This window comes from Scardinius erythrophthalmus (genome assembly GCF_964197995.2).
Source record: "Scardinius erythrophthalmus genome assembly, chromosome: 25".
Classification (NCBI taxonomy): domain Eukaryota; kingdom Metazoa; phylum Chordata; class Actinopteri; order Cypriniformes; family Leuciscidae; genus Scardinius; species Scardinius erythrophthalmus.
Genome location: NC_138245.1, coordinates 4321394 through 4337019, shown reverse-complemented (window position 1 = coordinate 4337019; position 15626 = coordinate 4321394). Strand labels below are relative to the sequence as shown.

General features: G+C 41.5%; 2 protein-coding genes across 3 annotated transcripts; both read right to left on the bottom strand.

Moving 5' to 3' along the window:
- Positions 1–4186: 4186 nt before the first annotated feature.
- Positions 4187–7472, bottom strand: tmem167b (transmembrane protein 167B). Of its 2 annotated transcripts, none has more exons than XM_081357021.1 (3): positions 7322–7472; positions 5848–5979; positions 4187–5769 (listed from the first exon to the last, which is right to left on the bottom strand). In XM_081357021.1, exons 1-3 carry the CDS (start codon positions 7329–7331, stop codon positions 5687–5689), a joined length of 225 nt encoding a protein of 74 aa, XP_081213147.1. In that variant the 5' UTR covers positions 7332–7472; the 3' UTR covers positions 4187–5686. The 2 variants fall into 2 exon arrangements, with proteins under 2 accessions (XP_081213147.1, XP_081213146.1); XM_081357020.1 differs by lacking the exon at positions 7322–7472 and adding an exon at positions 7065–7263 and having other exon boundaries at positions 4324–5769.
- Positions 7473–9857: 2385 nt separating this feature from the next.
- Positions 9858–14464, bottom strand: b3galt6 (UDP-Gal:betaGal beta 1,3-galactosyltransferase polypeptide 6). Its single transcript, XM_081357019.1, has 2 exons — positions 14113–14464; positions 9858–11529 (listed from the first exon to the last, which is right to left on the bottom strand). The coding sequence occupies exon 2, from the start codon at positions 11520–11522 to the stop codon at positions 10518–10520; it is 1005 nt and encodes a 334-aa protein (XP_081213145.1). The 5' UTR covers positions 11523–11529; positions 14113–14464; the 3' UTR covers positions 9858–10517.
- Between the last annotated feature and the right edge of the window lie 1162 nt (positions 14465–15626).

Sequence of the window (15626 nt, the reverse complement as noted above, 5' to 3'; positions counted from 1 at the left end):
TTGAGATTCGCCTTCAACGGTCGAGTATATCAGTACACAATCCTGCCCTTCGGCCTGTCTTTGGCACCCCGTACATTACGAAATGCATGGACACGGCTCTCGCTCCCCTGAGAAAACAGGGAATGCGAATACTGAATTATCTGGACGATTGGCTTATTCTAGCGCTGTCAGAGACGGAACTTGTATCTCACGGAACAGCACTTCTCAGCCATCTGGAGGATCTGGGTCTCTCGGTCACTGGACCAAGAGCTCGCTATTGCCCCGTCAGTCAATTTCCTTCTTGGAATAGAACTGGACTCGGTGGCTATGACGGCCAGACTGTCGGAGCAGCGCGCGCGCCGCATCCGCCTCCTCGCCGCATCCCTCCAAATAGGCAGCCGGGTTCCGCTGAGGACATTCCAGCGTATCCTGGGGCATATTGCCTCAGCTGCAGCAGCGCTCCAGCTGGGCTTACTGCGCATGCGCCCGCTTCAACGCTGGCTGAAAGCGCGCGTGCCCCACCGAGCCTGGGCGGCCGGCGGCTTGCGAGTCAGAGTGAATCAGAGCTGCTTTTCAGCCCTGCAGCCCTGGCTGGCAGCCGAATGGTATCACACAGGAGTGACTATGGGAGTGATTTCACACCGGAAAGTTGTCTCGACAGACGCTTCCAACCTAGATTGGGGAGCGCTCTTCGAAGGCAGACCGGTCTATGGCCGCTGGTCAGACCAGGAGAATCTCCTACACATAAACTGTCTAGAGATGCTCGCGGTCGAGAAAGCTCTCAAACACTTCCTCCCATTCCTCCACGGTCACCATGTTCTAGTCCGCACGGACAATACATCGGTAGTGGCCTATGTGAATCACCAGGGCGGTGTCAGATCAGACGCTCTGCACCCTGGCGGAACGCCTCCTCGTGTGGGCTCAGCACTCTCTGCGCTCGCTGAGAGAGCCGCGCATGTGCCTGGCCACCTGAACGAGGGCCCCGACAGACTGTCCAGGGACAGCGTTCCCCCTGGGGAGTGGTCTCAACACCCCCAAACAGTCCAGTCACTGTGGCGCCGTTTCGGCAAAGCGAAAGTCGACCTTTTTGCGTCAAAAGAAAACGCTCATTGCCCAGAGTTCTTCTCGAAGAACGAGGACGCGCTGGCCCAGACCCGGCCCAGCGGCCCGCTGTATGCTTTCCCCCGGTCTCTCTGCTGCCTCAGGTCATCAAGAGAATCAGGGAAGCGCGCCACACAGTGCTCCTCTTAGCCCCATACTGGGAGAACCAAGCTTGGTTCCCGGATCTAATACAGCTGGCAGACTCAGCCCCCTGGCCGATACCGGTGAAGAGAGACCTTTTCTCTCAAGCCCGCGGCTCGATATGGCATCCCCATCCAGAGCGCTGTCTCTGCATGCGTGGAGCCTCAACGATTACACGCTGATCTGCCAGACGGGGTCATGAACACGATCATACAATCTAGAGCCCCCTCTACGAGGCGGCTCTACATGTCGAAATGGTCAGTGTTTAACAGATGGTGCACTGCTAAGGGGCTCGATCCACAGACATGTGGGGTATCGCGAGTACTGTGTTTCCTTCAAGAGTTACTGGACGCGGGCAGGTCCCCCTCCACGCTCAAAGTCTATGTCACGGCCATTTCAGCGCTCTCTGTTCAGAGCTGGGCCGCGCATTAGGAAGGAACGAGTTCGTCATCCGCTTCCTTAGAGGAGCCAGGAGGATGAACCCCCCGCGACCCCCCTCGGTTCCTATGGGGGATCTTTCACTGGTCTTGGAGACCCTGAAAGCGCATCCCTTCGAACCCTTGGAAACTGTGGATATGAAATACCTCACGCTCAAAACCGTTTTTCTGATAGCACTGTCTTCAGTCAAACGAGTGGTGGAACAGCTCTTTGTTTCGTTTGGCGGGCGCACCAAGGGTCTCGCCGCCTCGAAACACAGCCTGTCCAGATGGATAGTGGACGCTATTGCTGCTGCTTATGCGTCTAAAGACCTGCAGTGCCCATTGGGCATTCAAGCTCACTCCACCAGAGGCATGGCCTCGTCGTGGGCGTGGTCCAGCGGGATTCCCATTCATGACATTTGTGCAGCGGCAGGCTGGGCCTCCCCCTCCACATTTGTTAGGTTTTACAACCTGGATGTTCCCGCCTTGCAGGCGAAAGTGTTATCAGTCTAAGTCTCGCGTATGCCAGCCCACTATCTGTGCGCGGGCTACGTTGTGTGATTTAGCTCTACTGGTTGAGCTGCACTATGCAGGGAATTGTCAGTTCGGACCGGCCGTGCCGCTCCTAACCCCCTAGTGTGTGCTTATGTACGGCGCTAGCCCTCTTCGGGCCGCCCGGCTCTCTGCTATCACGTTCCCCGGGCTCTCCCTGGGACTCATTCAGTGGATGCTGGGCGCGCACGGCGTTGACAAGGGCGTTCCCGTAGCGTAAGCAACTACGCAATACGAGAGAACCTCTCGTAAGAGAACGTTTCGGTTACTCACGTAACCTCTGTTCTCTCTAGAAGAGGGAACGAGTATTGCGTAGCCCGCCGTGCTCGCACCACGAGCTCATTTCGCTTCATGCGACAGAAACCAGAGAAGCAGCCTCCGAGCCCTGTTTATATACGCTAAGCCACACCCCTTTTCGCGGGCTGTGACGCATTAAGCGCGCCAAGCGCGCTCATTGGTCGTGACGTCACGCCAAGGGCTCAGCGGTAGGCTGCTGCAGTTGCCGCAGGGCAGCCAATGGGCACGCTAGTAAGCTTGCCCTAGGTCTGCAGGCTGCCGCACTGCGTTGACAAGATTATAAAAATTAAGGATAATTTTTGGCTTCAGTATCTCGAGAAAGAAAGGCTTTCCCGTAGCGTAAGCAACTACGCAATACTCGTTCCCTCTTCTAGAGAGAACAGAGGTTACGTGAGTAACCGAAACGTTTCCCAGCATAAGTTGCCAGAGTGACTGAGTTTGAACTATTTTAAGTTTGCTTTATGAAACAGAATCAATGGACTAAGCAAAATAAGCCTGGCTTGTGTTCTAATCTTGTTTTATGGAACAGCCCTCTGGTCATCATATAAAGCAGCCGAGTATCTTCAGAAATGTTGGAGTAAATCACTCAATTCATATGGATTAGTTTTACAATAAACTTTTTAAAGGTCCCATGACATGGATTATTTTATTATTTTATAATGTTTCTTGGGGTGCCCTTATAATGTTAGTATGTTTTAACATCAAAATAATTTAGAAATAAAAGGCATTTTTCCTAGCCTGATTTTAGCCTCTGATTTGAAAGCTCTGTTTGAAGGGGCGTGTCTGTGTGAGACTTCAGTGTAAACGCCCACTGCTGTGATTGGCTGCTGTGAGACTTCAGTGTAAACGCCCACTGCTGTGATTGGCTGACATGCTTGCATATGAAATATCTAGCATTACATGTGGAACTCTCTCGAAAACTTTTACTATTATACATTTTTACTATTACAGCTATCGAGATTAAAGAATCGTGAGAAGTTGGAAAGGGATTGTTCTTTGATCGCTTTCTGTATATATTTTAATCACAGTTTAAGAAAGATTATCTTCATCCTACCAAGAGAAACGACGTGAAGTTGATCGTTCAGTCACTGGCTTGATTTACTGATGCATAAACGGTATTGAATGACTCTGAGAGAAAGATTATCTGTCTGAACTTGAACAATTGCACATCAGAAACTCACATAACCCACTGGTTCTTCAGAGGCTCGGATAAAGGAACTAAAAAAAATACTTTTGTGTTCATTTGTACATCCAAACACTGAGCGACTGCCATGCTTCGCTCGTTTGCAAGCCATGATGTCTCTCGAGGAAAACCAATATCGCGCTCGCGCAGCTTTTCTCATGGGTGGGCCAAGAAGAGAAAGGGGAGGAGACCTTTCCCCTAATGACGACATAAAGGGAAGATTCTAGATTCACCCGTCTGAGCTTTCATTTTCTCAAACATACCCAGGGCTTGGTTTACACCCATCAAAACGTCTAGCCACTGGGGGACAGGCTAGGGGAACTCATATTAAGGTTAAAAAACCTCATAAAGTGAAATTTTCATGCAATGGGACCTTTAAAGCGCCAAAGTGGTAGTTGTGTAGCTGTCAATGGAGGGACAGAAATCTCTCAGATTTCATCAAAAAGATCTTCATTTGTGTTCTGAAGATGAACTAAAGTCTTATGGGTTTGGAACGACATGAGGGTGAGAAATTAATGACACAAGTTTTATTTTTGGGTGAACTATCCCTTTAAGATGGTCAAACTATTGGTATTGGCAGATATCATCCTGAATATCCATTCACTATGTCATAGGCTATATATGAACAAGAAAAACCTCTTCACACATATTAGTATTGTGTTGCATAGGGTTTTATATCAATTATTTATTATGTTCCACATGTTTACAAATATGAACACCCAACAACTATAATTTTGTATAGAGCAGTTTTAGAGGATGACTATGTACATTTACAGGCCGAAAGAGGCGAGTTCAATTATTGACTTTTGTACATGATGCTAGGATTGGATTTAGGGCACACAAACTGAATGCAGAAATACAAAAGAACATCTTGGCATTTACACTTCTGTGATGCGTAATAGACAAAATTGCACCAACATGAGAAAAGAGGGTTTATATATTCAGCATTCTAAGGCTATATTACAGAAACTTAACATAATATTTGAAAAAAAAAAAGATAAATTATATGGTCACTAAACAGGAAGGATAAGACTGAAACCCTTGTGAATGTTAAAGATTTAAATTGTAGTGTGTAACAGAAAAACTCTGTTGTGTGTCTATGTTTATTGTGGTTTATCTCTACATAAATGTCCATTTAGCTGTGTATTTATCAAACCGAACCAAACACATCCTCAGACTGCAATCACATGGTGTGCGTCATTCCAAAGCGTTTACTTCCTCGTAGAGCTCGTGATAACATCTTGCAAGATTGGACTCTTCTAAGAGCTCCTACATGTACCATGTGACCACTGTAGATTGATAGTTGATAGTGCTGCCAGAGAAATGCATGATTCTCAGTTTGAGGACGTGAATGGCTACGTCTCGAGACGACATGGCGTGAACGCAGCATTGCTTTGACATATATAATCAAATTAAAGTATCTAGGCACATATGTAATATCAAAAAAATAATGTTATGTTTTTTTATTTTATGAGCCAGTACATTACAACTACTAAACTAAATGACTGTTATGCTTCCTGTTAAATTTGCCCCCTTTAACGTGAAACATTGAAACGGTCATTTTATCATGCTGCAAACAATAGGTCTTTATAAACATTTGGGATAACTTGAGTAAAGCCAGTTATGACAACAAAAACCTAAAATAGTTTTTTTTTTTAAACAACCTTATATTCAATAATTGTACAAGATAACATTGTTTCTACCTTCTTTACTGTAACCCCATAAGCCCAAGCAAAACATGTGCATGTTTGAGAGAACAACACAACAAAAAGATGTGAAGTTTGAATCCCTAAGTAGGCGCTCCATTTCCAAATGACCACTTCACCCTGATCTAGGACCGAGTTCCCCCAAAATCCAATCTTTAAGTTAAACATTTACAAAAGTGGAAAGCAGGTCCTGAACCAGTGTTAAGTCGGGTCTCTGAGCGTCGTCTTCTGGAGTGGGCGATCTCTGCCAGCACTGCATTTCTATCGGCTTTCCATAGTCCAGTGTCCAAGAGACAGATCTATCCAGGTCATTTCAGAAAAATCAGGTAAAAAGCCATGAACAAACATGACGCCGCCACAGCCACGTGAAGCCGCGTGCCGATCACTGCAGCTGCAGAGAAGACACAGAGAAATATCACTATCACTGCAGGAGAACGATCTTCAGTTGCAGGTCCTACACACCACTTACCTTTGTAAAACACTCCCCAGACACCTTTCTTCTCAGACAAGAGCCAGCTGTTGAGACGAGGGACCTTCTTCAGGTACGCACACGTGCAAATGAAGAGGAGTCCGAATACAAGAATGCCGTCGAAAGAGTACACTGTGAAAACAAAGAACACAACTAAGTTACTCTGTCACAAACATTTCATAAAGCAATGTTTTTCATTACATTAGCTAGACCTCGTTACTAAAAGCAACAACAACAAAAAAAAAAGTTAAATAACATTATATAATAATATTATAATATAAAAGAGAAACTAATAGAATAGGGTCATTATATCTATATATTTTACATTAAAGCAATCAAATTTAAATGTAGGCCTACACATTTAATAATAAAGTCTATCCATTCAGTCATTTACGACTCTAGGCGACCTTATGAGCCGGCATTCTCCATGCTATCCATATTTAATTATAGATATCACTGTAGATAAAAAATAGATAAAGTCTACTATTGGTGATTAATAAATAAAATACAATATAGTTGTTAAATATAACATAAGTTTTGTTTTTATTTTTAATGTTTATTATATATATAAAAAATATATTTATATATATATATATGTGTGTGTGTGTGTATGTGTTTGTATATGTATATGTATACACATATATATATATATGTATACACATGTATATACATGTGTGTGTATATATATATATATATATATATATATATATATATATATATATATATATATATATATATATATATATATATATATATGTTTTGTGATAGTGGAATAGCAGTTAATGTAGCCTGTATACAGTGTATATATATATGACGTCACAAAACGTTTCTTCTAGGCAACAAACACATTTCTTTATTAAAGATTTATACAATTACTGTTGGAAAATTAAATCTACTCTCTAACAAATGTTCAAACACATTTCCATTTTTCATGGGAAGAAAATAATTCCGCAAGGCATGGAAACGGGGATCCTCAACATAGCGTTTAATTCATGTTTGTACCTTACTAGCAAAGTGAGTTTCATTTTCACTCACATTAGTGTATGTCATGACGGCTGATATTTTAACAACAGATTGAGTATGTGAACATTTGACATCTACTGAGATTAATGTAATGACATGATTAATGATGTTCACACAGAAAACACTACGCCTGTGTACGTTAACTAAAACTGGTAAAGTTGAGCTCAGCTTGCAAGCTACCAACAGTCTCTCACCGTGACACTTGCTTCCGTTCAACGATAATATTAATAAAAGCATTTTGATTTAGACGCCATTAATGCTCGTTACTTAATAAAAAGCTTGCAGTGATGTTAAATATTAAACCAGCAGCCACCCTATAAGAGCCACGTCCACACACACACACACACACACACACACACACACAGCTCAGCTGACTGACAGCATTCATCGCTCTCCGACGTATAAAAGAGCACCAGACAGTTCACCTCAGAACACGAGTTTATTAACATACCGTTTGTCATTTTTGCAGATTTTAAATCCCGTGTTGAGATGAAGCGCAAGTTGCCAAAGCTTTTTTATTTACTGTCTTCATCAGTTCCGCATCGACAGCACAGGCTTCCCGAACGCTTCCGGTTCCACGGAATTATGGGAAATCGCCATACAGATTAAAAGCTTCTATCGCTCTTATTTATTTATTTTTGGTCATTACGGGAGTGTAATAATAATCAAATATATATTCGTATATAATGTTATAAAAATGTATCTTGAATATGTATTATTATATTTTATGTATCATGTTATATTATATATGTATTTGTTTTAGTTTACATAATAATAATGACAGCATTTTATAATGTTGTGTAATTTATTAGTAGACATACTTTTTTTAGCTTTATTATTATCAACATTATTAATACATAATTCTATACTATATATAAAATATACCTTTTATTATTAATAATAATTATGATTAATGATGATTAAAATAAACACTGCTAAAACAATAAGATAATAATAAATAGGTTTTTAAATCAATTTATTGTAAATCAAATGATTGTTATCTCTACTAAGTAAGTGAAACTCACACACTATTTTTAAATGCAGCAAAATTGTGAAAAGAGCAGTTGTCTTCATAATCGTTAATAACAGACCATGTCAAGTGTGCCTGCTGATGATATGAACATGATCCCAGGGGCGGTTTCTTCATTAGGGCGATTGGGCGACGCACCACTAAAGTCTGAAAGGGAATTTTTCAATCACATTCGCATTCAACCACAGAGTTGTCAAGTCAAGCAAATATTTCAATTTTGCTGTCATGACAGTGGACGAGCGTGAAGTTTACCCCCCGTGAAATTATTGATTTATTTGGTAGGTAGCCATGTAATAAGCAGGATAATGTAGAGCGAGGCGATTGTTATAGCGAATACAACCCCTTCAGGCTGATTCAAGACAATACAGTCAATACAACCGCCTCGCTCAACATTATTATCCCTTACATAACAGACCGCATTCTACATTAGAATTCAACCAAGATAAGTACATTATCCCTTACTTATTTTGTGCTGTGCCATCTCACCTTTAGTCCATGTGCAACCCTTCACTCGTTGGCTTTCAAAGTGCACTAATGACATTTTGTATCAATAACTTTTTTATAACCAGTCATATTTTTACTGGTCAATTTTTGAATTGCATTTATAATACAGGGTGGGCCATTTATATGGATACACCGTAATAACATGGGAATGGTTGGTGATATTAAAGTCCTGTTTGTGGCACATTAGTATATGTGAGGGGGCAAACTCCTCAAGATGGGTGGTGACCATGGTGGCCATTTAGAAGTCGGCCATCTTGGATACAACTTTTGTTTTTTCAATAGGAAGAGGGCCATGTGACATATCAAACTTATTGGTAATGTCACAAGAAAAACAATGGTGTGCTTGGTTTCAACGTAACTTTATTCGTTCATGAGTTATTTACAAGTTTCTGACCACTTATAAAATGTGTTCAATGTGCTGCCCATTGTGTTGGATTGTCAATGCAACCCTGTTCTCCCACTCTTCACACACTGATAGCAACACCGCAGGAGAAATGCCAGCACAGGCATCCAGTATCCGTAGTTTCAGGTGCTGCACATCTCGTATCTTCACACCATAGACAATTGCCTTCAGATGACCCCAAAGATAAAAGTCTAAGGGGGTCAGATCGGGAGACCTTGGGGGCCATTCAGTGTGTGAAGAGTGGGAGAACAGGGTTGCATTGACAATCCAACACAATGGGCAGCACATTGAACACATTTTATAAGTGGTCAGAAACTTGTAAATAACTCATGGACGAATAAAGTTACGTTGAAACCAAGCACACCATTGTTTTTCTTGTGACATTACTAATAAGTTTGATGTGTCACATGGCCCTCTTCCTATTGAAAAAACAAAAGTTGTATCCAAGATGGCCGACTTCTAAATGGCCACCATGGTCACCACCCATCTTGAGGAGTTTGCCCCCTCACATATACTAATGTGCCACAAACAGGACTTTAATATCACCAACCATTCCCATGTTATTACGGTGTATCCATATAAATGGCCCACCCTGTAGAATTCAGACATTTTAAAATAAAATACTGCATTCTGTAGACAAGACTAAAACTTAAAATTTTACATTGAACAGCATTTACTTTGTTAGCGCACATTGCTAGTCTTGTGGTGAAAAATTACAATGATAATAATCTTATAATTGATCATGAAAATTTGCTTCCCCTCTTAAATGGGAATTTCTTTGCCAATGGCTGCGTCCGAACTCACAGACTTTCTTGGTACTTATTTTGAACGAGTAATTCCTTCACAACAAAAGTATGTTCTATATAGTATGAATGTAATCATGTTGTCATTATCATGTAACCTACCAGCATTGGTTGCGTGGCTTCACTGCCATTCACAATCCTCTTTTTTGTGTGTTCCAAGTTTAATAAACTTGATTCTGATGCGAAATGCATGGAATTACAGATTCTGATTGAGATTACTTCATTTTGTCAGGGGAATTTCGCCATTCAAAGGTGATGTGACTGCATCCTAATGCTTGGATATGAGATTGCATTACAGTTTTGTTTTTTTTTATTAAAAACTTCATACAAGGCGATAGATGTGGTGTAAAAACAGAACAAACAAATGTTTAATAAAATTTGAGGTACATTATTTACAACTCTTGTCACATCACATAAAATACTAACAATAGTGCCAAACCTGGCAGCCAAGTCCTCAAGACAGCTTTATCATCATATGGCAAATTTGTGAGCAAAACTCAAAGAAAACCATCTCAGGTTCTTTATCACAAATGGAAAAAATACTTAAGGTTCATTTATCTTCAAGTTTCTTTCCTGTTAATAAACTGTTTGTCTGGTTCACATTTCTTATGTCGATTTATTACAACATATACACTCTCAGGATTACACATGGAAAACTGTATCAGTGGACATCAAGTACAGAAGGTGTATGGAGAGAATACAGCAGAAACATTGATCACTTCCCAGGCTCTCTGCGCAAACTGACTCCAGAAGACCATCTCATTTACTGATTCAACTTCCAGAAGAGCAGCTTTCTCATTTCAAAAGCCTTTTTTAAAAGGTTAAGTAACCTGTTTCAGGTCGACACTGATAATAAATAAATAAATAAATAAATAGCACGTGGAAAAAATGCACGGGTGTCAAAGAGTCAGGGGATGCCATCCTTCCGCTGGCAACACTGGGAAGGCGGGACGCTCCAGTCGTAAACATAGGACAGCCTCAGTTTGACCTCCTCTTTGCACAGGTGCCCGTCTCGCTGTAGTGTCTGATGTTTCTCCAACATGTCCTCTAAACTCTGCTTGTGTGTGACCAGGTACTTATTGCTGCATCCGCGCGACTTGTACTCCGTGTCGAAGCGTGGATCGTGAAGCCGCTTCACGTCCACGGGGGCCAACCACGCGCCCAAGGACACGTCCTCACTCTGCCAGATCTTTAGAAACCCCACGTTGAGATGAACGTAGTGCACGAGGTCGGCGGAGAGCACATAGCCCCCACCCAGAGCGTACGGTAAGTAGTAGTCGCACAGATCCCAAGTGCTTTCTTTCCATTTCCCGGCCGTTTTCACTCTCCCGCGTCCAGAGAAGAAGCCCCAGTACAGGCGGCTGGGCTCCTTGCTCTTCAGCTCCTCTTTGAGGAGATCCAAGCGGGCGAAGGTGTCATCGTCGGCCTTCAGGACGAACTTAAAGTCCACGTTTTGGTCCAACCACGAGTACATGTGCAGCAGTTTCTGCGTGAGGTTCTCGTACGAATCTCTGAGGTCGGGGAGCAAGAGGAGGTCGTGGTGGCGGACCTGCTCGGTCCCGATGTTCTGGAGGTCTTCGGCAGGTAAACCCTCTGTGCCGATGACAAACCAGTAGAGCACTTCGGGATCCTGCTTGGTCAGCCAGGTGCTCCGGATAATACTGCGGCGCTCGGTGTACTTCGGCCCCGTGGTGATGAGGACGACCAGGAACGCCGAGAGCTCTCTGGCACGGGGAGGGCCTGCCGGCTGCTTCTGACGGGACTCGGCCCGCGGCGCCACCCCCGGGGACTCAGCCGGCTTCAGCGTCTCAGACGTACATTTGGCGAGGAACAAAAGGACGACGGCAAATAGGAAGATGACACAGAGTGCCAGGGCTGTCTTATGACGACACACAAGACGGACCAAATTCATGATGTCACTGAGAAACAGAAGGAAATCGTATCACTTTTGAAAACAAGCCTTACCTAAAATGTGTGCAACATTAAAGGACAATTACGGTATTTAGCACTTTGAGTCTCTTTTCTGGTTTGTTTTGGATGAACTAGAGTGGTGGACGATGGGTCTTGTCTCGACTTTTTGACTCGTTTAGAATCGCCTTTGACTGCTTCAGAGTGGCTGTCTATGGCCATGCACGAACATGTCCTTAAAACAACCCTTAACGTTCGTTTTCAAAACTGTGCAACTCACCGAGTGGTTAGTGGTGTTCGTTGATGATTAAAAACAGTTTCTGTTGTGTTTTATTTGGCATTTTGTAAAATCCCATTGATTTCTGTTGGAGGACTCATTGCTCGTTGATATTACTGCGCTTCAGTCTCAAATATCGAGCGGAAGTTTATACGCGGTTGTGAGGTATCTGAAAAAATAGTTCCACAATAGCAAATAACACGGATTGAAATCATACATTGCGCTGATATATTTGTTTTTAATCACCAACGAACAGCACTAACCACTCGGTGAGTTGCACAGTTTTGAAAGCGAACGTTAAGGGTTGTTTTAAGGACATGTTTGTGCATGCCCATAGCCAGCTACTCTGAAGCGGTCAAAGGCGATTCTAAACGAGTCAAAAAGTCGAGACAGGACCCATCGTCAACATTTCTGTGTCCACCACTCTAGATCATCCAAAACAAACCAGAAAAGAGACTCAAAGTGCTAAATACTGGAATTATCCTTTACGGCCTATTCACAGCAAGATGAATTGTTCAGTTCGATAATTTTGTGCGATAAACATTTTCACTGTTGATGCGTCTGTTCAGACTTACATGAGCATTCAACGCATGCCGTCGGATTGGTTACGGAGCGGCTCTCTAATTACTTTTCCATTGCACTGCGAGTAAAACTGGTCAATCGATAGGATTTGTGCATTTGGTCATGTACCCGAAGACTAGAGCTGCATGCTTCTGGATAAATTGAGAATTTTTAATTCAATTTCTAAATTTTTATTTAGAGATCACGATTCTCCCATGATTCCGAATAGACATGAAATGACATGTCATTTACTAGAAGTACTGATGAAATGTTAATTGCTGCAATCTATTTAATAAGTAAGGGTTAATGCCCGACGAGGTGTCCATTGTCAGCCGTGAACCTGGCGTGCCTCCGCCGAAGTCCATTAATACCTGACAATGGAAGGGCATTAACCCGCTTATACCATGGTCACTTGCCAAATAACACATTTTTAAAACAGTTTATATTTTAATTAGTTTTACAATCGAAATCTAAAGTTTTTACAAACAATAACTTGGTTTCCCTGGTTACGCCTGACGGTTTATTAACTACTGGTGTCCTCTATCACTTTTTAAAGGAGAACTCCGGTCAATTTTAACATTGAGCTCATTTTTTTGTACATTTGGAGTGCTGTCAATACAGAGAACAACGACAAAAATCGGTGTTGCCTACACCATGTTATCCTCTTTTTAAAAGTTGCACCCTGTTGACTTCAATGGGGCAAGTACTAAACCTGCTTTTAGCCTCTTAACATCCTTGATGTGTCATTACAAGTGCCCAGCCATGTGAGCGATTGTCGAGTTCACACGCATAGGTTTAGTTACCTATGATCACGCGCGTGAACTCGACAATCGATTACTATGGACTTCGACTGAAAACAGGATGTAAATACAGGTATGTGAGCTGGCTGAAATAACATCATTTTTATTAATATCTTTCACATCTACTGCAGTCAGATTCACCTGTGATCACTCTGAAGGAATCACTCACATGACCTGTGCACTTGTATTGACACAAGGATGTTAAGAGGCTAAAAGCTGTTTTAAAACTTGCCCCATTGAAGTCAACAGGGTGCAAATTTTAAAAAGAGGATAACACGGTGTAGGCAACATCGATTTTTGTCGTTGTTTTCTGTATTGACAGCACTCTAAATTTACAGAAAAATTAGCTCAATGTTAAAATTGACCGGAGTTCTCCTTTAATGGACACCCTGCAGCCAATCAGAATCGAGTATTCACCCAGACCAAGGAATAAAATCTATTTAAAAATTTTGAATAAATTTTGTTGAATCGGTCTGAATGAATGATTCAATGACATATGAACGACTTAATGAATGTTCATTCAGCCTGTCTAACCAGACAAATATGAAAATTATATGAATTTTCATGCTGAACATTCGTGTTGGTGTGAACGAACAGGCACATGAAAATAACATTTTAAAACTTTTTTTTGTTGTTTAAATTTTTGTACACCTTGTTTCTTTTGTTCACTAGTTCATTTAAGTTGGCCTTGATTTTTAAAAGCACAATTATTCCATGCAGTCATGCTAAACCGTGGATTTTTTTCCCTTCAAAATATCCTCAACTAATAAGGCAACTGCAACTGCATGGAAAATAATCATAAACATAAAAATAATCATATTAAGTATAGCATGTCAATTGTCAACTAAAAAAAATATGTTATTTTGTGGAAACAGATTAGAAAGCCAAATCAACCTCATAGATACCATAGTGCGCATAAAGCCACTTAAGACTGATCACCCATCAATGCAAATTACCTGGTAGATTTCCGCCGATGTGATCATTTACTGTGTGTATGGCTCCTCGTGTGCATCTTTATGAGAGGCTGTTTTGTTGTGCAGTGGCAGCTGATGTGCTGGAGGTGTCACATCTGTCCTTCTTCTGCCCCTCCAAACAACACGTACAATATATACACACACAGCAAACGCACAGATCTACCGCGACGACTAAAAAGGTCAGACTAAAGTGGGAAGTGTGGGAGAGTCATTATTTCTTCATCTCAGCAGTCAGCTCAAAATACACTCTCTCTCACACACACATACACACTGCACTTCCCGTTCACAAGCAGCACAGTGAAATGCTCAGACATCTATGTTGACGACCTGCGCCACCTACCGGAAGGGATGATTGCGTTTACATAATTGGTTTCATGTCCGCAACATCTTAACATTTTATAAAACATTAAACTCACAATTTGTAAAGATGTCAACCATATTAAGTTGTTTTTATTTATCACATCACAATTATATACAAATATCTGTGATTTTTTAATTATTTAACTAATTTCATTAAAAAATAATTTCATATTTCCATATTTATAATTTAAAAAAACCCATTAAATGTATAGTTCAACCCCCACATTTTTTTTGAACAAGGTCCTGAGCCGTTGCCGAATGGCGCCGCCGGTGTGTGTGTGTGTGTGTGTGTGTGTGTGTGTGTGTGTGTGTGTTCACTCGCTACGCTTCTTGAGAAGTTATCGGATTTGATATTCTCAGCTCATTTAGTTAACGGACGCTCTGAGGTAAAGTGTTAAGACCGCAGACTTAACAACGATTGTATTTAATTGTACAGTACAATCATAACATAGTACAGACATTATCTTAATTTCATAATATCCTTAAACATAACAATATTGCTGGCCATAAACTGAGAAAGTGCGCGTCCGGTGTGCGATGAGTTGTCCTAGTTATACAATAGTATTTATTTAGCTATTTACTAGCTAACCCGAGTGAAAACGTAAACCAAACAAGTTATTTGATATATTCTGTCTTGTTTGGACAAAGTAGGCTACACAACTTCCTAGTGAAAGTACAGATACTAGCCTATTACTCCGTTACAAGTAAAAGTAGTAAAGACCTATTTTTACTTAAGTAAAAGTACAGAAGTACTCGTTTTTAAAAGTACTTAAGTATCAAAAGTAAAAAGTAAATGTCAATGCATTCTTTTATTATTGTTGCATTGTTGTACAGTGCCTCTGAATCTATGCCTGCCTACCCTCATATCAATATCACATGTATTTCTAGAACACAGTTCCAGTAGTGGGATTGAATGTGAGATTGAATAAGTCACTCAATAACGTCCACAATGGTTTCGGACACCCAAACGGCTGTTCCCCTATTTAAAGTTTTTTGGCTTTTAGTATGAATATGTTAGCCTTACTGTTATCTATAAGCTAGTGTGCTCCAAAACAATGACAACGACTTTCATTTCCAACCAAAATCCAACGTCGGATGCTGACGTCAGTCTGACATCGGGTTTCTGACGTCAACCC